General features: G+C 65.2%; 3 protein-coding genes across 5 annotated transcripts; 1 reads left to right on the top strand and 2 right to left on the bottom strand.

Moving 5' to 3' along the window:
* Nucleotides 1-384: 384 nt before the first annotated feature.
* On the bottom strand, nt 385-3,378 carry CUNH19orf25 (chromosome unknown C19orf25 homolog). 2 transcript variants are annotated; one of them, XM_016126659.2, is made up of 3 exons: nt 3,250-3,378; nt 3,034-3,165; nt 385-1,849 (listed from the first exon to the last, which is right to left on the bottom strand). In XM_016126659.2, the coding sequence occupies exons 2-3, from the start codon at nt 3,161-3,163 to the stop codon at nt 1,623-1,625; spliced, it is 357 nt and encodes a 118-aa protein (XP_015982145.1). In that variant the 5' UTR covers nt 3,164-3,165; nt 3,250-3,378; the 3' UTR covers nt 385-1,622. The 2 variants fall into 2 exon arrangements, with proteins under 2 accessions (XP_015982145.1, XP_036090113.1); XM_036234220.1 differs by having other exon boundaries at nt 3,282-3,378.
* Nucleotides 3,379-5,754: 2,376 nt separating this feature from the next.
* On the bottom strand, nt 5,755-11,628 carry PCSK4 (proprotein convertase subtilisin/kexin type 4). Its single transcript, XM_036234203.1, has 15 exons — nt 11,434-11,628; nt 11,052-11,156; nt 9,726-9,818; nt 9,522-9,650; nt 9,365-9,441; nt 9,183-9,271; nt 8,749-8,921; nt 8,436-8,648; nt 8,017-8,117; nt 7,834-7,937; nt 7,647-7,764; nt 7,192-7,371; nt 6,980-7,104; nt 6,603-6,725; nt 5,755-6,483 (listed from the first exon to the last, which is right to left on the bottom strand). Exons 1-15 carry the CDS (start codon nt 11,626-11,628, stop codon nt 5,972-5,974), a joined length of 2,337 nt encoding a protein of 778 aa, XP_036090096.1. The 3' UTR covers nt 5,755-5,971.
* Nucleotides 11,629-12,465: 837 nt separating this feature from the next.
* Nucleotides 12,466-16,529, top strand: REEP6 (receptor accessory protein 6). 2 transcript variants are annotated; one of them, XM_036234216.1, is made up of 5 exons: nt 12,466-12,683; nt 15,171-15,264; nt 15,341-15,479; nt 15,603-15,771; nt 16,065-16,189. In XM_036234216.1, exons 1-5 carry the CDS (start codon nt 12,569-12,571, stop codon nt 16,172-16,174), a joined length of 627 nt encoding a protein of 208 aa, XP_036090109.1. In that variant the 5' UTR covers nt 12,466-12,568; the 3' UTR covers nt 16,175-16,189. The 2 variants fall into 2 exon arrangements, with proteins under 2 accessions (XP_036090109.1, XP_015982175.1); XM_016126689.2 differs by lacking the exon at nt 16,065-16,189 and adding an exon at nt 16,357-16,529 and having other exon boundaries at nt 12,469-12,683.
* The last annotated feature ends 1,397 nt before the right edge of the window (nt 16,530-17,926 follow it).

Genomic DNA, 17,926 nt, shown 5'->3' with positions numbered 1-17,926 from the left:
AGAGGACTAGTCTTAGGACTCAAAGGATGTCTCCCGTGAAGCCTTGATCCCCTTGGGGCTGCTCAGCCACCTGGCCACACCGAGGGGACCCGGTCTGCCTCCAAAGCATCCCCTACCCGTGGCCTTGGGACACCACCACCAGCTGGGTGCTGAATTTGGGGCGAAGAGCCCACAGTGCAGCATTACCTCACCTCCCCGCCCCATCTGTCTCCCGGCCAATGGCCACAGCGCCCAGCCCGGTTGTCTTGGTCCGTCCGCCTCTGTCCCCCTGCGTCTCTGCCCGGAGTCCCTACAGTATTCTAGGACACGTGTAAATATGTATAGCCTATGCCCCAACTCGACCCAGAGCCTCTGTCTGGCGGAAGGAAGGCGCGAGGCCAGGCGTCTCCTGTGCACCTTTAATAAACAGCTGTCGCACCGCGCTCCACGGGGCCGCTCCCGGGGCAAGGACGCGGTGGGCTGGGGGTGCCGCCCTGGGTCCACGTGCCACAGGCGGAGTCGGGCTGCAGGGCTCACACAAGGAGCGCATTCGGGAGGGGCGGGCACACAGGGGAAGGAAGCAGTCCCCCAGACTCAGGTGGCCCTACCTGGAGGCCAGGACCAGGCAGGAAGCCAGGTGGTCCAGGGGTACCTGGACAGGGTGGCCTTGGTGTCCGCTACCCCACCTGGAACCTAGTGGCATTTTCTGAACATTTGTGTCCCCGGGGCCTCAGGGGTCACTCGGGCCAAGGCAGGCGCCCATTCTTCGGGCCAAAGGTCTCCTTGGATGCTGGGGTCACCTGTGTCAGTGCCCTGCCTGAGGGTCCCGGCACTTCCCTGATCTCCCGGAGACCCCTGCAGAGCAGCAGCTCACAGAGGCACTGTGCAGGTGGCCAGCAGAAGCAGAGACTTCATCTGAGGGACTCGGTGGGGACACCCACGATGGACCTGTCCTGCCAGAATGGACATGGCCGATGACTCGGGGTGGGTGACTGAGCGGCTCGTCCTTTCATGGAAGCCCGGGCCTGCGTTCCCATCTGACGCATCCCATAGCCAACAGGTCGGTCATGAACCAGACAGACAAGTGCTCCCTGGGAGATTACCACGCCTTAGATTGGGGTGCCTGGGACCACTGGAGGCCCAGGTCAGAGCTAGGCCCTGCTGGGCAATCATTCCTCACGTGGCCAGGGCCACAGAGGCAAATAAGAGACCAAACCCCATCCTTTTGCGTAACTTCTGGGGCCCCCAGTTCACAGTGAAATAAGCCGAGTCTAATGGGTGGTCAGTGAGGCAGGGCCAGCGAAAGGGAGGGGAGGGGGCCAGGGCCGCACACCACGTCCAGTCTGGGCTGACGGCCATTGGGGCCCAGGAGACAGGCCAGGGGGGTGAGCAGCATGCACAAGGCTTGACCCGACCCTCAAGGGGCAGATGACAGGGCACTGTCCCTGCTGCCACCACACACTGGGCAGGCTCTGTCCCCGGGGCCTCTGGGTACCAGGGTGCGGCTGGGCCCTGGCACGGCGAGCCCGGCTTCTGGGACCCAAAGGCCCTCGTCTGAGATGTGCCAAGCCAGGTGTCAGGGCGAGGACCACGAGTTCCAGGGTCTGGAGCCCGCGTGGCTCAGGGCGAGCCCAAGGGCTGGGTTAGCCCGAGGAGGCGGCTGCAGCCCCTGGCAGCACCGCCTGCTTCACCTGGCCCACGTCCCGCTCCAGCTCGCGGCCAGCTTGCCGGAGGTCCTCACACCGCCGTCTCAGCTCCTCGCCCGCCTGCTGCAGCCGCTGGTTGGCAGCCACGTAGGCCCGGCTCTGCTGGTAGAGCTGCTCGCACTGGGCCTCAGGGTCCTCAGGCCTCCCGGAGGGGCCTGGAGTGTCTGGGGACAGGACATGGCCCTCTGGTCAGGGAGGGGGCAGGAGCAGACTCATTTACCCCTTCCGAGTAAAACATGTGATGGGGGAGGCACCCACTCCTGGAAAGGGTGCTGACCCCACAAAGGGACCGCTAAGCAGGCTGGCCCTCATTCCCGCTCTTGAAGCCCAAGATGCAACCTCCTGTCCCCCAAAAACTGATCCCGTGGCCATGTAACCTTGCAAAACCCAGCCCTCACCATCGGGAGGCAGGACAGTGTGGACACGATGCTAGGTGACCCCAGCTCTTAGTAACAGTGTGCCTGGCAGAGGGATGGGCAGGGCAGAAAAAGCACAGCTTTAGGGTCACCCGGAGACATGGCCAGGTTCTCTCCCCACTGCCTGGTCCCGTGTGCCAACGGGGACAACATGACCTGGAACTGCGAGCCCAACCTCTGGCTGGGGCCCTAGAAACTCTGCTCTTTGACTAACGATCGCTTTTTTCCCACCTGCCTTAGTAACAAGGTGGGGACGGCAAGTGCACACGCGGGGGGCCGAGGCGGGGAGGGGGGGGGGAGGTGCAGTCCTAGGTGAGAACACGGGCCACAAGGAGAAGACCCTCTCCCTTGAGGAGGCCCCACCACTACCCGTGCCTCAGTTTCCCTACCCTCCGAATGCTGGCCAGCCTGCCCATGATTCTTAAGCTGCGGCTCGAGCAGCCTCGACGGACCCAGGCTGTGGATAAACGCCGCTTCGAGGTGACTGAAAAGTCCTTCATAGGAGCTGTCCAACACAGCAGCCACGAGCGCCCGAGAGCTTGAAACGTGGCCACAGGAAGCAAAGAACTTTTTGACTGGTGCTTAATTTAAGAAATGTTTGAATCTGGATTTCGTGCCCTTTCCATTCATCCAGATAGTCTCCCCACGGAATTAAAAAAGGCAAAAAATGCAAAATGCGTTCTTAGTTAGCTTCCTGGCCTTACGAGACCAGGTGGTGGGCAGGATTTGGCTGCGAGCTCCCGTCGCAGACGCCACTCTGACAAGGTGGCCCGCTTCACAGGTAAGGGGCGGCAGTCCACGCTCGCAATCCCACGGTTTCCCCATGCCGGCTATTCGGGGCTGGAGCCAGGGTCTGCTTCCCCCCACCCGCCCGCCCTTGCTGCGGGGGTCCCGGGGGACCCTCTCCCCTGCGCGGCCCGGGCTCCCCGTACCTTCCGGGGCCAGGGAGGTGAAGACGGGGTCCTCGGCGGGCGCCCCCCGCACGTCCTCCAGAATCTGCTCCACCGTGGGGGGCGCCGGGCGGGTGGGCAGCACCACGCGCTTCCTGGCCTTGGAGCCCATCCCTGGAGGCGGAAGAGGGGAGCGTTGACGGGCGCCCCCTTCTCGACCTCTGGGCCATTCCTCCCGCACAGCGAACCCCGACCCACCCTCGGGCTCGCCCGTCAGCGTCTGGCTTCACCTGTGCCTCAGTTTCCCCGCGGAGGCACGCAGGGCCGCAGGGAAATTGCCTGGGCGCACGCCCCGGGACGCGGGGACCGCGGCGCAGCTGCTTCCGCTTCCGGTCGGAGCGCGGCCCCGCCCCCAGGCCGTGAGGCGCACTTCCTCTCCCCGCCCACCACCCTTAAAGGGGTCGCGCCCCGCGCGGGGTGTGCGGTGCGGGCGGGTCCCGGTGCGGGCTGGGAGGAGCTGCAACCTCAGCCTCCTAGCACGCAAGGGGTGGGCGTCGGGTCGCGACCCGGCTTCCCGAGCTGTGTAACAAAGCATCCGAAGCCCAGCTTTCTGCAAGTGGGGGACACAGCCCACAACCCACGTCGCTGTCGTGGGAACAACGTCCCCGTCCACGCAAGGTGGCCCGACGCACAGTGTGCGCTCAGTGAACGCCAGTTACTGGCGAGGTGGCCAGGGACGCAGGATGCGTGCCAGCATCTCAGCTGCAGGATCTGGGTCAGGGTCGCCTCTCTGACCTCTAAAACCCCCTCCCTACTGATGAGTGGTGCTTGGCTCCTCCTCCGCTCTTGGGCAGGATGGGAAGACAGGCTCGAGCCGAAGACAATTTTCATGTTTTTTAAACAGCTTTATTGAATGTAATTTGCATACCATCAAGTCCCCCTGTTTAAAGTGTAAGATTCTGTGATTTGGGGACATACATAGATTCACAGGTTGTGAGTTGTGCAACCACCACCGTCTAACTCTAGAACATTTGCATCGACCCCCAAAAAAACCGTCCCCATCAGCAGTCACACCCCACACCCCTCCCCAGCCCCTGACATCCACTCACCCACTTCCTGTCTGGATGTGCCTGTCCCTGGACGGGTCACGTAAATGGAATCACACAGTGTGTGGCCCCGTGTGCCTGGCGTCTCTCACTGAGCGGCCTGTGTTCAAGGCCTGTCTGCATCGCGGCGATGTCAACGCCTCCCCCCTTTTCATGGCCGGGGGACACTGCCCCGTGTGGCCGGACACACTGTGTGTGTCCATTTCTCTGTGGATAGACACTTGGATTGTGTTCACCTTTTGGCCGTTGTGAAACCCAATGCTGTGAACATGCGTGTACAGGCTTTTGTGGGGACGTCTGCTTTGTTTTCTTGGATAAATACCTGCAAAATGGAATCCTGGGTCACATGGTCACTATGTTTAATCGCCTGGGAAACTGCCCCAAGCAGGCACATTTGGGGGGCTTGCTGGGCACCAGGTGGGAAAACCGCCTCTGGTGATCCTCGAAAGTGTGTTGGAGAGACGGATGGTCCTGCGGCACAGCCGAGGCCACGGAGCGTCCTGGACATACAGCCTGGCCCTGCCAGGGTCGGGCTCGAACTCACGCCTGAGTCCAGAGCTGGGGCTGAGCTGGGGTGAGGCTGCAGCAGCGGAGGAAGCCCTGGGCCGGCAGCTGGGCCGGACGAGGTCGGCGGATGAGGCTGCCTCCTCCCCCGCAGGCCACCTGTACCAGGGTCTTCTCCCACAGGCAGATCTAGGCCGGGGCCCTCCTCCTGTGTGTGGTCCCAAGTGCCGAGGCATCGGCCTCCGCTGCCCAGCTGCAAGGCCCCAGGCAGAGCCACACTCCTTTTGAGGCCTGAGGTTGTCTAACCTGAGCCCGGTGGCCAAATTCCCAGGTTCCCAGCCACGGGAAGGGGGCTTTCTCTGGGGCCTGTGGGCTTCTGCAATAGGCGAGGCCTGCCTCTCTGAGCCCAAGTGAAGGCCGGTGATCAGGGGTACAAGCCAGCCTACACTTTCTCATGGAAATCCCCGCCCCGCTCTGAAGATCAAGACGAATATGTCCCCACCCCACTGGTGTGTGTGAGGACCGAGCAGGGGCATTTCATAGCTTCCTCTGCACCCCTTCCCGCCCCCGAACCTCAGGATCCTTTCTGTTAAGGAGAGGTGGGGGTGGGGGTGGCGCAGCGAGATGGACGTAACCCCAGCCTGTGATTCCTCCGGCCTCCCCCAGGACCCTCAGGGACTGCAGTTTAGTTGTTGGAAGCTTGTTAATTCTCGTGTCAATGAGAAGGGAGGGGACAATGTGGGGAGCCAGGGAGGAGGTGGGACTGCAATGGCCCAGGCCCTAGAAGCATGTGGGCATCACTTGGGACGCCCCCCCCCCCGCTCCCGCCCCCCACAGCTGGGGTATCTGGGCGCTAGGCTGAGCCACTCAGTGGGATGCTGGGTCCTCTGGGGGTCGATGGCCAGGGAAGGCAATTCCAAGCGGGATGCAGGGAACCCCCCACTCATGCTGGAGGGATAGGAGGGCCACCTGTGCCCCAAAGGAGCCTGCAGACTCGACACCTCCTATTCAACCTTTATTTGCAAACTGTGAGGTTGGACACGGTGCCCGAAACTCTGGATGTTGTCGGTGGCTTTTCCTGCACCTCCCCCCCCATCCCCCCAATTCTGGGGCAGGGAAGGGACGGTGGTCAGTGGTCGTGGTCACCATCGTGGCCTGGCCTCTGCCCCATCCCACACACCCCACCCCAACTGTGTAAACTCGACGTCTCTCTCTTTCACCTGGACCTGCCAAGTCCAGGGTGCAGGATTCCACAGGAGCCGCCCGAGCCTACGGGCCCCAGTGGCCAGCTGGGGCCTTCTAGGGGCCGGTTCCCACCCTGGGCACTGGTCTGGAGTGAGGGAGTTGAGACAGCAGTGCCTGCTGGGGGCCTAGGCCAAGGCACACGTCGGCTCCCCCAGCTGGATGTCTTCAGGCTGGAGCCGGCAGATGGTCCTGGGGTGGTGACTGGGGTGGCCTCTGGTACTGGAGGGGCTCACACACGGGGGCAGGCAGCCCGCGGAGAGGACGCTGCAGAGGAGGGGGCTCCCGAAGGCCACAGCCAGCAGGGCCAGCACCAAGGCCATGGCCTGGGCCGGGCCCAGGCGCTGGCGGCAGGGGTGGGCGGTTGCGGTGGGCTGGGGGCGGCCGGTGCGGGGTGCAGGCCGTGAGCAGGAGCCGAGACGCTCGTCCAGTGTGTAGGCCGGGGGGCAGGCGGTGCAGTCGAGCGGGGAGCTGCCGCGGCACGTGTAGCAGGAGAAGTGGCAGCTGGAGCACACGGGCAGGGCGGGCGTGGCCGGGCGCCCGGGCCCCGCCGTCACTGCCTGGCGGGTGCGGTTGAAGTACCGGGGCGGGCAGCGGGGGAGGCAAAGGCGGCCCACGGCATGGGCGGGGCCGTTGCATTCTGCACGGGGGACGCGGACACGAGGGTGACGCCGCGGCCCGCCGCCCCCGCCCACCCGCCCGCCCGGGGCCGCACACGCACACTGCCAGCAAGTAGGCCATGCCGCGCCGGGCACTCACCCTGGCACGGCCCCTCTGTGTCCCGCTGCACACACGCGCTGCTGGTCACCTGGAGGCCTGTGGGCCGCGCGGTCATGTCCTCAGCTGTCCCGTAGAGCAGCAGCGTGTAGCGGAACAGCGTCCCTGGGGTGGCGGTGGGCACGGGGACGAGGGGGAGAGGCTGTTGGTGGCCTGATCCTGCCATTCTGGGCCCCGCTCCCAAGGCCTCCCACCCCACCCCAGAGCCCCTGATTCGGACAGTCCCCGGCCACGCAGCACCCACTGCAGGCTGGTAACCGGACACCTGCCGGGCACCAGACACATCTGCGCCGTCTCTCCAGGGAGGCCACTGGCAGGTGGCCAGGCTGCCGGGCCCCCGGCCTGTGCCCGCCTCTCACCCGTGTTGAAATAGTAGCCCTTGTTTTCCAGGCCTAGGATCCACAGGCCCCGCGGGTCCTCGTCCCAGAAGTGCGTGGACATGAAGATCCAGTTGTTGTAGCCTTGGCCGCTGATATCCAAGGGTCTGGGACAGACCGGGGCAAAAGGCTTCAGAGGCACAGCGAGCGTGGGGCAGCTCGGCTGGCGCAGGCGCGGGGCCCCTCCCCCGCACCTGATGGCCACCAGCGTGGAGCGGGTGCCCATGGGGCTGGTGAGCGAGATCTCCAGGTCCCCGCGGCGGCTGTAGGACAGTGACAGCTGGACCTGCACGTGCTCCAGGGAGCGGATGTAGTTGGCGCGACCAGCGCAGGCCGACACCTTCTTCCTCACGCGCATGGACGGCAGGATGGGGCTGGGGGTGGCAGCGGGGTCAGGGCCCCTCCAGCCCACCTGCTGGGGGTTGGGCGGCCGGCACGCAGGGTCTCGGCTCGGATTCTGGGGCCCGCCCTTGGACTTTACAGATGGGTAAACCGAGGCCTTGGGGCTCACCTCCCACACGTCCACCACCTGGATGTTAATGACAAGTGTGGGGGAGGGCTGGGAGGTGACAGGCGTCGGGAGGGCTGGCAGGTGCAGGGGAGGGGAGGACAGGTGTGCGCAGTGGCGGGGGCCAAGGACGGCGCTCACGTGGGCGTGTGTAGGACCCGAACAGCGCATTTCTTCTGGGGCTGAGTGGGCAGCCACGTGCGAGCCAGGTCCACCAGCAGTCCTGCATCCAGGAGCCCGTAGCCGTAGTGGTGGCTCACTGCGTGGACGGGGCTGTCACTGGGCCCGCAGGCGTGGCGCCCCCGCCCCCCGCCGGGCCCCGCCGCACCTTGGCGCCCCACGCCGTTGGTCCTCCAGTCCTCCGCCTGCAGCTGTGCCTGCCTGGACGCTCGGACCACCAGGTGCTGCATGTCCCTCCACGTCAGGAACGGGCTGGAGGCGGGGCAGGGGCTCAGCAGGGGCCGTGCCCGGGGGCCAGGGCAGCAGGTGAGAGGCCCCCACCATCACCTACTTGGCTTCCAGAGCCAAAGCGATCATGCCTGCGGCCAGCGGGGCTGAGGCTGAGGTGCCCGTGTGCTTGTCGGTGCACTGGTGGTGCAGGTCCGTGGTGACCTGGGAGCAGAGAGGGGGACTCGGGACCTGGGCACGTGCACACCCGACCCTCGTTCGCAGAGCAGCAAGGACTAGAGAAGGCCCCGCAGAGCGTCGCGATGGGCCTGGAGCCTGGGCACTGCCCAGGCCGCGCCCCGCAAATGAGGGCCAGCAGGTATGAAGAGGCGACAGCAGGGCCCAGGGCCGGGCTCTGTGCCCGTGCTCCGGTTGCTCCGGGGGCCACCCGTGGGAGGAGGAGAGATGGGGGGCACAGGACGGAAGGCGGGGAGCCCGGCGGGGCTGGGCGGGGCGGGCGCAGCCACAGCGTCCGCTGCTCACAATCTGGGGGTCGGTGACGATGCCGCTGCTGTAGGTGGTGGTGAGGGTGGAGGCGCAGGCCTCGCTGTACCAGGGCACGTGGCCCTGCCGGGTGGTGCTGCCCACGGACAGCGTGTGGATGCTGTTGGTGTAGCCGTCACAGTTGCAGTCATCGTAGTGCAGGCCGCCATTGCCCGAAGCCCAGATGAAGAGTGTGCCCAGCCCGCCGCGGCCCTGCAGATGGCGACAGGCGCAGGGGCAGGGGCAGGGCCAGGGGACGAGGCGTCAGCCTGGCACGCGGGTGCGGGCCCGCCGCGCCCGGGGCCCCGCTCACCTTGGTCACTCCGCGCTGGAAGGCCTCGCGGGTGAGGATGCCGGGGCCGTCCACCGTGCGGCCGTCGTCCTCCGGGCCCCAGCTGGCGCTGTAGATGTGGATGTGCTGCGGCTGCAGGCTCAGGGACTGGGCCTCGATGATGTCGGTGATGGTGCCGTCCAGCATTCGCACCCCTGCACAGGCGGGCATCGGGCCTCTGGGGACAGCCCTGCCCAGGCTCCGGCCGGTCCAGGCCGCTTTGGCCTGGCCCTCTCTCACCGACCGGGACTGGGGGGTGTCTGTGCGGGACTCTGAGGCTGGGGCGTCCTCATTGCCCGGCAGCAAGGGCAGGGGTGCTGAGGGGCTTCCTCCCCTGGCTGGTCTGCTGACTCGCCCTGGCTTTCTCAGCCACCCAGTGCCACCCCACCCCGCATGACTGCAGTGGGCCTCAGTACCTCCAATTCGGGCATTGTAGGCGACGCCTGTGCCACAGAACCTGTTGTTAGCGACAGCGGCTACTTCCCCAGCACAGCGGGTCCCATGCCTGGCACAGGACAGAGAGGGATTCCAATCACAGGCCTCTGTACACCCAGAGGGAACAGGGCCACTCCCAGGCCCTGTGGGACGCTGGGCTCACCGGTTCTCATCACTGGCCGAGTATCGCGGCTGAGGGTCTGGGTCATAGTCATTGAAGTCGTAGCTGGCCAGGGGGTCCTGGGAGTGAGGTGTGGATGTGAGGGGTTGGGGCAGGCTGTGGGAGGTGGCGGCCCCCGCCCCGGCCCCTATCAGCTCACGTAGTTGGCCCAGAGGTCCGGGTGGTCCTTCTCGATGCCGTCGTCCAGGATGGAGACCACGATGCCCTGGCCGGACAGCCCCTGCCTCCAGACCTCCAGGATGTTCAGGTCTGGCCACACCTCGTTGTTCTGTGCCAAGCGGGGCGGAGGTCAGCGGGCCCCAGCGTGGCCTGGCCCGCCCCGCAGCCGGCCGAGCCTGCTCACCATGTACCACTGCTTGGAGAACCAGGGGTCCGTGGGCACCGCCAGGGAGCGCTTCACGCGCCGCCGCAGAGTCTGCTGCTCGAACCACCGCACCTGGGGCGGGATGCGCGCCGAGGGAGGGGCTGCACCCCCAGGGCCGGCCCGCACCACCCCAACTCTCCTCACCACTATCTGCCTGGGGGGCCCTCATGGTGTGGGACGGGGTCTGGGACCCCGTGTTTGCTGGGTCCCCATGTGCCTGGGGACCTGCCCATGCACGCCCCCCAGTGGCCATTCTCTGTACTACCCCCAGCGGAGGGCAGGACACGTCCTGCATACCCACCTCCTCCCTGTCCTCCCGCTGCCAGCCCTGCCCCTTGTCAGCTCTCTGCTGAAATCCTCCCATGGCTCCCCACCACCCTCTCCAGGGCCCACGGCGCCCTGCCTGTCTGTCCCTCACCAGCCCCTCTCTGCTGTGGCCGCAGCGGCCACCTCGCCTGGGCCTTTGCACATGCTCTGCCTGCCCGGGGCTGCTCTTCCTCCTTCCTGGTTGATCTGCCCCCTGTCCCCACGAACCAGCTCATGTCTACCACCCCCGTGTCAGCAGTCGGGGCCAGTGTCTCCCCATTGGCTCTGCTCCCATCTTGAGAGCCGGCCCTTAATCATCTCCCTCTGTCCCACACGTCTAACCCGCGGTCAAGCCCTGGCCTCCTGCCAACCACGTCTCCAACCGGCCCCTCTGCTCTGTTGCCACCCCTCCAGGGGGGCTTCAAACAGTCAGGCTTTTAGCTTCCTCAACCCTCTCCTGGCCCACACCCCTTGGTGAGCTTGCCAGACTTGACCTCAAATCCTCAGCTCAGTGGCTCAGGCCTTTTCCCCATCTACCTGTCATCTCTCTGAGGGTCTGGAGACGGTTCGGGTCCCGGTTCAGTCACGGTCTCATTGGGTGACTTCAGGCAGGATTTCTCCTCTTAGGAACCATTTCCTCCATCACAAACTGGGCCACTTCCCCTCCCTCCACTCCATGAGCTAGAATATTATCTGCCCCTCTTTATGGGGTACCTGGGAACCTTAACCTTTCAGAGTGAGGTAGAGGAAGGAAGGTGGGGTTGTGACAAGAAACGCAGGTGGCGTGCCAGGCCCTGGGGCGAGGACCACATTCACCTGTCACATGTCGCTCTCCGCGTAGCTTCCCCATCTGGGTCCCCACTGTAAAGACTGGGGAGCCAGGTGAAGACTGAGACAGAGAGAGCAGGTGACTCGCTAAGGTAACAGCCGTCCGTAACAGTCCTAAGAACAACAGGAGGTGGCTAAGACCCCAGGGGGCGGCCTCGAGGCCAGGCTCACCTTGGGGTCTTTCTTCAAGCGCAGGCGGTGGCCCCAGTGCGGGCTCAGGGACTGCTGGACCACGCCCCGGTGCCGCAGGTGGAAGTACTGTCCGTCAGGGAATATCTGGGAATGTGGGGGGCAGCTGCATCGCTAGGACTCAGCTCCTGCGATGGAGCCCCCGCAAGACAGGCGCCGGCCTCCTTTGCTTGCTTCCTGCCCCAACCAGGTGCCCAAGTCAGGGCTTCAGGGCTTTCTAGGGGTCCTAGAATCTGAAGTTGGTCGAGGTAGGGGTGGGCTGGAGGTTCCCGATATCCCGGGTGGGTGCCCTCAAGTCTGTCAGGGTCTGTGGTCCTGGGCTGTTCAGCTCCCACCCCCTCCTGTCCATCCGGGTCCCACCCACCTGCCCCAAGTTGACGAATCCGAATTTGCGCGCTAGGCGCTCGGCCTCCCGGTAACCCTGGGACACACGCACGGCCCAGCTGCTGACATATATGGGGGCCCGGGCTGAGGCCCACCCCACAGCCAGGGGGCCAACGAGGTCCAGACCCAGGGGCAAAGCCACGCACAGCCAAAGAGCAGTCCAGACGGGACGCATGGCGCCGGGGGCGGGGCCAGGGCGGGGCCTCAAAAAGCCCCTCCCCAAACCGCCGAGTAGGCCCAGGCTTTAGCCCCGCCCCCAAATCCATAGCAACCCCCGAAAGGCTTCAAGTCCCAGGGAGCCTTGCGATTCCCTCATGAGGGGCGCGAAGATCAGACAGAAATGGGTGGGAGGACACACACCCACCCTAGTTTTCTGTAGACGCAAACTGTCTGACTTCTCAGTCTCCCCATTTGTACAATGACCCGAGTTTTCTGACCCAAAATAATGAGTTCACGGTTGCTATGATTGACCACGCCCCTTTATTTAGCCCCGCCCGATTTTCTACACACCCCTCCCCATAAAATCAGCCCTGCCTCCTCTCCAGCCCAACCAGAATTGTCCTTTGAAGTAAGTCCCACCTCCTCCATTCAGCCCCGCCCCATCAGCGTCCTTTCGATCCGTCCTGCCTCCTTTATGGTCGGCCCCGCCCCTCCTCTGTTCTCGCCGTTTCTCTGTTCCTTTCCGTTTCTCCAATCAGCTCGGGCCTCACTCCGGCCCCTCCCTCAAGCTCCGCCCACCTCAGCACGCTTCTTTCCTCGCTAGCTCCACCCACACAATGGCTCAGCCAATAATCCACGGCTGTGACACGCCCCCTCCAATCAGCTACGTCCCTCTCCCTCTCGGCCAATTGGCGCCTTCAGCCGCCGCGCCCCGCCTCCTTCCTCCGGAGTCGCGGCTGCGGCGGCTGCGGCCCGCCAGAGGGCCATGCGGCGGGGGAGAAGGGGCAGGCCCTTCCTCCTTTGTCCGCCCTGCCCTCCCATTGGCCTGGGGCCGGAGACCCGCCCCGTCGTCTTGCGGTGCGGCTTGCTCCGGGGGAAAGAGGCTCGCGTGCGGCTGGGCCGGTGCGCGCGGCTGCGGTCAGTCTCGGGCTGCCAGCGTCGGGCCCGCCGGTGCCATGGACGGCCTGCGCCAGCGATTCGAGCGCCTTCTGGAACAGAGGAACCTGGCCACCGAAGCGCTAAGGGCGCTCGAAGCCAGGACCGGTGTCGACAAGCGGTACTTGGCCGCGGGTGAGCCGTCCAGGGGCTCTCGGCGATGCCACCCCCGTTTCACCGACGGGCACACCGAAGCCCTGGAGCACCCCAGCCTCGGACCTGCCACCCTTCTGCCGGCCCCGGCTGCGGGGTCCGGGCCGGATGGCGGGGCGTGACCCGCTGTCTAGTGGGGAGATCCCAGCTAGGGGGAGGGTCGTGGACCTAAACCTCCGGTGTGCCAGCCGCCCCTCCCTTGCCCTCGCCGTGAGACCTCGGGCGACGGCCACCCCCTTTCGTGGCTCCCGCTGCACTCCCACTTAGGCCGTGGGGTCTGGAGGCCACCCTCCGCTCCTTCCCTTGGGGCACTGGGTGCCCGGCAGGGCAAAGTCCGGTTCTTCCAGTTGCCCCGCGACCTCGGGGGAGGAGAGGACAGATAGGCAGCTAGTGCCCTGAGTGTCGCCACGCTTTTCCCGGATAGACCTAAGAGCAAGCGTAGAGATCTCATTTTTCTGAGGGGATGGTCTCTGCCAGGAGGGAAGGGTCACAGTCCGTCTGTGCTCCCGCCGTTTTCCCGTTGGTCCCCCCATCCCTGGCCGGCCCTCTCCCCTCCCTGCTCAGTGGCTTTGGCCACTGCGCCTGAGTAGTTGAGTTGGAGCTGGGTTGTTCGTCAGCTGTGGCCGGGTTGGGAAAGGTAGGTCAGCCGCCCAGAAGAAGGGGGTCCAGCCACCCCTGCTGTAACTTCCACTCCGGCCCTCCTCTTCCTTTCCTCAGTTGTCCGGGGTGTCCCCTGCTACTTTCCAAAACTGTCTAGTAGGCACCGGTTAAATGCCTTCCTTCCCTCTTTGGCTGTGCTCCAGGCCCATCCACTATGCCACCTCTTCCAGGAAGCCCCCCTGGAATGAACCACGCGGGTGAGGGCGGCTCTGGGTGAGGACAGTGCCAGGCGTTTTGAGCACCTTCTGTGTGCAGCTCCTGGGAGTCCGCTTTTCTCCCAGTCGCCCACCAGCTGGGCGATACCCACACCAGGCAGCCCCGAGAGGGTTCAAAATCTGTGCCTCCAGCTTCCTGGTGCCCAGCTCATGCCGGCTTGGCCAGGGCCCTGTCCCCTGGGAGCAAGCCATTGACCTTCTGCCTAGCTTTCCACATCCCTGGTACCAGTGGGTGGGGAATTTAGGTCACAGAGCACAGGGGAGGGGCCTGCCAGGGATGCTGGCAGTCACAGGGAGGAAACTGAGGCCCAGAGAGTCAGGGGCCCTCTGGGAGGCTGCCCCTGCCACCTGTTCTGCCTGGAGTACCCACCCCTCCCCCCTCCCATCTGTCACCGATCTCAGGCTGTGCCCCCCCCATGTCCAAGGTCATCCTCCCAGTTGCTGAGGCTGCAAGAATGGGGATTGAGGGGAGGAGCGCCTTGGGGGGGGCCACGGCTGCCCGGCTGGCAATTTCCTGAGAAAGGGCGACGCTCCCTCACCTTCAGGTGCCACCTACCCCAGATGGCCACCCCCCTCCCCTCGCCCACGACAGGCAGGAACCTAGAGGAGCCCTGGGGAGGCCCCTCCCACCCCTGACTCTGGGAAGAAAGGTGCGGGGAAGCCTGCTGCTGACTGCTGACGCTGCCCTTTGGCCCTCCCGAGGCCTGTCTCTCGCTCCAGATGAGAGCCCGGGGGCTGGGTGGGGAGGCGGGAGGCTGTCCGCTCTCCCCAGTGGGCGACGGTAGGCAAGCCTCCCCCCGCGTGGTCACTCCTGGCCACCGCATGAGGCAGAGCAGGGACACACACAGGCAGCGCACTGCTCCCTGCTCCCGGGGCGGCCGCGGCTCCTGGCTGCCCCACCCCCACAGCCTTCTCCTCCAGCCTCACCTCTGGGGGCGTTTCCGTGCCCCGAGGCGCCTTGGCAACGTCCCCATCGAACCCCAGAACGACCCTGGGAGGCGGAGCTGCTACCAGCCATGCCGCCCCCTCAGGACACTTGGCGGCTTCTGGTGGCATGTCTGATCGTCAGACTGGGGGTGCTCCTGGCACCGAGTGTGTGGAGGCAAGGAGGCTGCTCAGCACCCCTCCCCCGGTCAGCAGTGCCTAGAACGAGACCCCCCCACACTGAGATACAGTTTGAAACAGTGCAGCTTTGCCCATTCTCCGGCAACCTCGCCTTGACCACTTTCAGAGTTTTCTCCCGTTACTTACATTCAAACACTGGTGTCTTGTGCCCAGACCCACCTATAGGGCCTGAAACGATCACTTATTCATTCAACAAACCTTTATTAGGCAGGACCTTGTACACACCTGGGCAGAGGTCCCCGCCTACCTTTGTGGATCCCTCAGTATCTTGGGGGAGACGGATCTGCTAGCCGGGTGCAGAGCCAAGACTCGGGGTTCAGGGCCTTAGCGGGGGGCGCACCCCAGTGCTGCGGGGGAGGCGTGCTGGGGGGGTTGGGGGCTGAGGCTTGTGGCGGGATGACGAGGGTGGGCCGGCGGCCAGGCGGCACGCGAGCCAGGCCCACACCCACCCGCCCGGCCTTCCCTTCAGGAGTCGTCACTCTGCTAAGCCTGTATCTCATGTTCGGCTGCGGGGCGTCTCTGCTGTGCAATCTCATCGGCTTTGTGTACCCCGCTTATGCTTCGTGAGTGCCCAGGGCTGTGCGGAGGGTGGGGCGTCGGGGGCTCCGCAGCCGCTCACCCCACCACGCCTCCCCGCAGGATCAAAGCCGTCGAGAGCCCAAGCAAGGAGGACGACACTATGTGGCTCACCTACTGGGTGGTATACAGCCTGTTCGGGCTTGTCGAATTCTTCAGCGATCTACTCCTGTCCTGGTTCCCTTTCTACTACGTGGGCAAGGTGGGCGCACGCAGGGAGCGCGAGCCGCGGGCCACCCCACGGCCCCTGGGGAGGGGGTGCCGCGCAGGGGCGGCCCAGGGCGCGGAGTCGGGGTGCGCGTGTGACCCTGCCCCCCCCCCGCAGTGCGCCTTCCTGTTGTTCTGCATGGCCCCCGGGCCGTGGAACGGGGCCCACATGCTGTATCGTCACGCCATACGCCCGCTGTTCCTGAAGCATCACGAGGCCGTGGACAGCGTCGTGAGAGAGCTCAGCGGGCAAGCCTTGGACATGGCGGCCGGCCTAACCCGGGACGGTGTGTGCTCGCGGCCGTGGGGCCGTCCATCTGTCCCCGTCTCTGTCTGTGGGTCTGTCCATCTGTCCCTGTCTCTGTCTGTGGGTCTGTCCATCTGTCTCTGTCTCTGTCTGTGGGGCCGTCCATCCGTCCCCGTCTCTGTCTGTGGGTCTGTCCATCTGTCCCTGTCTCTGTCTGTGGGTCTGCCAGCTCCCTGACTCCGATGCCGCCTCTGGTGTCCTGGTCGCTGGGACGTGGTGCTCTGCTTTCCCCTCTCACTGTCTGCCTCTCTCCCCCACGCTCTCGGGAACCAGTCCTGCGGACCCTGGCCCACGGCCGGGCTCTCGTCACCCCAGCGGCCGTGGCGGTGGGCCCCCCGCTGCCCCCGGAGCCAGCTGTAGGTAACCCCCACCCGAGGAAGTAGGACGTGTGTATGTGTGCACACGTGTGCCTGTGTTGAGCGCGTGTGGGTCACCTGCTCCTGCCAGGATGGCCGCCAGCCCCTTGACTGGACCCCACCCTGGCCCCCAGTGACCCTGCCTCGCTGTCTAGCAGCAGAGCGCAGCCTCCCGGTCACAGCCTCACCCCCATGGCCCTCTCTTGCAGCCAAACTAAACCTGAAGGAGCTGCAAAAGGACAAGTGAAGGCCCCGCCCGGCCCCCGCGCAGACCTGCCGGCCGATCAGCAGAAGGATGCAGAGGCCCCCAAGCCCCCCAAGTCCTCCACGGATTCCTCGACAAGCTCGCCAGCCGAGTCCCCCGCTGTCACCTCCTCGCCAAGCCAGCCAGCTCCTGAGAGCTCCTCACGCACCACCTCCCAGCCGCAGTCCCAGGCTCGCTCCTCGGCCACCAGCTCTGCCAGCGGCTCTAAGCTGCCCAGCAAGTCCCAGGCCGGACCTCGGTCACGCGTGGCTCGGTCGAGAGCCACCTCCTCCAGCCAGCCCCAGGCCGCCAGCCAGCAGCGCTTCCGGCCCTCTGCCACCTCCGTGGGCCCCTCCCAGGCGGCCCACCGGTCCTCAGCCTCCACGCAACATGCCAGCAGCTCCAGTCAAGAGCCCCCCACTGGGCAGACCCACAGTGGCACCTCCATCCCCTTGCAGCCCCGCAACAAGACCTCCAGTGAGCCAGGGGATTCAGCTTCGAAGACCTCCAAGTCCAGCAAACAGTCCCAGAAGGAGTCCCTGGCGCAGACCCCCACTAACAGCGTGGTGCTTGAGCAGCCGGGCTCATGCCAGTCCGAGTCTCCTCTGGAGTACACCTCGGAGTCCACCACTGAGGTCACCTGCAGCTGGCCCCGCCACCACCCCTGGCTCCGATACCTGCAGCACTGCTGGCGGCTAAAACACCTGGCCTGCTAGTGGAGGGTTCAGTAAAGCCCATCTGGCCCTACTTCTTGTCTTGGTCAGTCTCGGGTGGGGCCTGCGGGGAGGGCTTTGCCGGGCCACCCCATCGAATCAGGAGAGAATGCCGTGTGCCCCCCTTTTCAGGAGAGGAAACCAAGGCTCAGAATCAAGGTCTCGCCAAGTGGCTGAGATGAGAATTCAGGTTCAAGTCCTTTACTCGGGAAAGGTCCCAGAAAGCTGCCCCAGGGAGCAGGGACCTAAGATGGGGTGCAGAAAGAGCCGGAGAAGTGGGTGTGGCCCAGCCCTGAACAACTGTGGGCCCTGGGGCTCTGCGACCCTGTGTCCAGTGCACCCCTGAGGCTGCCTGCCCAGGTGCCCAGGGAGCCGGAGACCCCACCCCACTGCCGTGGGTCACAGAGAAGCCAGCGGGCTTCCCCAGCAGTAAGCCAAGAGGCCTGGGGGCTGGCACCCCTGGGAACCGGGAGGGGCCTGAGAACTCCAGCACCTTGTACTTGATTTCTTTTGTGAGCCCAACATGAGCTGGATCGTAGAAGCAGGCAGAGATGGGATACACAAGGACGGTGACAGCTTGGTGCACTGCTAGAGCCGCAAACGAAAATCTAAGGGAAAACTAGCAAATCCAATCCAACAGTAGGTAAAACAGAGACTGCCCCGTGCAAGCGGATTCCTGGAGACAGAGCCCGTGGAGGAAGCTGGGGCGGGGCGGGGCGGAGCTGAGCCAGGAGGTGGTCTCTGCAGGGCGGGTGGCTGGAGCGAGTTCCACCTTGAGCCTGGGGGCTGGACCTTATACCCCAGGGAAGGAGCTGTAGCCGA

Source organism: Rousettus aegyptiacus, unplaced genomic scaffold (genome assembly GCF_014176215.1).
Source record: "Rousettus aegyptiacus isolate mRouAeg1 unplaced genomic scaffold, mRouAeg1.p scaffold_m13_p_16, whole genome shotgun sequence".
Lineage (NCBI taxonomy): Eukaryota > Metazoa > Chordata > Mammalia > Chiroptera > Pteropodidae > Rousettus > Rousettus aegyptiacus.
Note: the sequence above shows the minus strand (reverse complement) of the source record. Positions and strands in the feature narration are given on the sequence as shown.

What these genes read in the sequence shown, in the direction of transcription:
- CUNH19orf25 (XM_016126659.2), bottom strand. Translation starts at nt 3,163, where the DNA reads ATGGGCTCCAAGGCCAGGAAGCGCGTGGTGCTGCCCACCCGCCCGGCG. An exon ending in CACCTCCCTGGCCCCGGAAG is followed by an intron (nt 1,850 to 3,033) that starts GTACGGGGAGCC and finishes TCCTGTCCCCAG; the next exon opens with ACACTCCAGGCCCCTCCGGG.
- PCSK4 (XM_036234203.1), bottom strand. Translation starts at nt 11,628, where the DNA reads ATGCGTCCCGTCTGGACTGCTCTTTGGCTGTGCGTGGCTTTGCCCCTG. An exon ending in TCGTCACCGACCCCCAGATT is followed by an intron (nt 8,118 to 8,435) that starts GTGAGCAGCGGA and finishes CTCTGCTCCCAG; the next exon opens with GTCACCACGGACCTGCACCA. An exon ending in CGGGTCCTACACACGCCCAC is followed by an intron (nt 7,372 to 7,646) that starts GTGAGCGCCGTC and finishes TGCCACCCCCAG; the next exon opens with CCCCATCCTGCCGTCCATGC.
- REEP6 (XM_036234216.1), top strand. Translation starts at nt 12,569, where the DNA reads ATGGACGGCCTGCGCCAGCGATTCGAGCGCCTTCTGGAACAGAGGAAC. An exon ending in CAAGCGGTACTTGGCCGCGG is followed by an intron (nt 12,684 to 15,170) that starts GTGAGCCGTCCA and finishes CCTTCCCTTCAG; the next exon opens with GAGTCGTCACTCTGCTAAGC. An exon ending in GTGTACCCCGCTTATGCTTC is followed by an intron (nt 15,265 to 15,340) that starts GTGAGTGCCCAG and finishes GCCTCCCCGCAG; the next exon opens with GATCAAAGCCGTCGAGAGCC.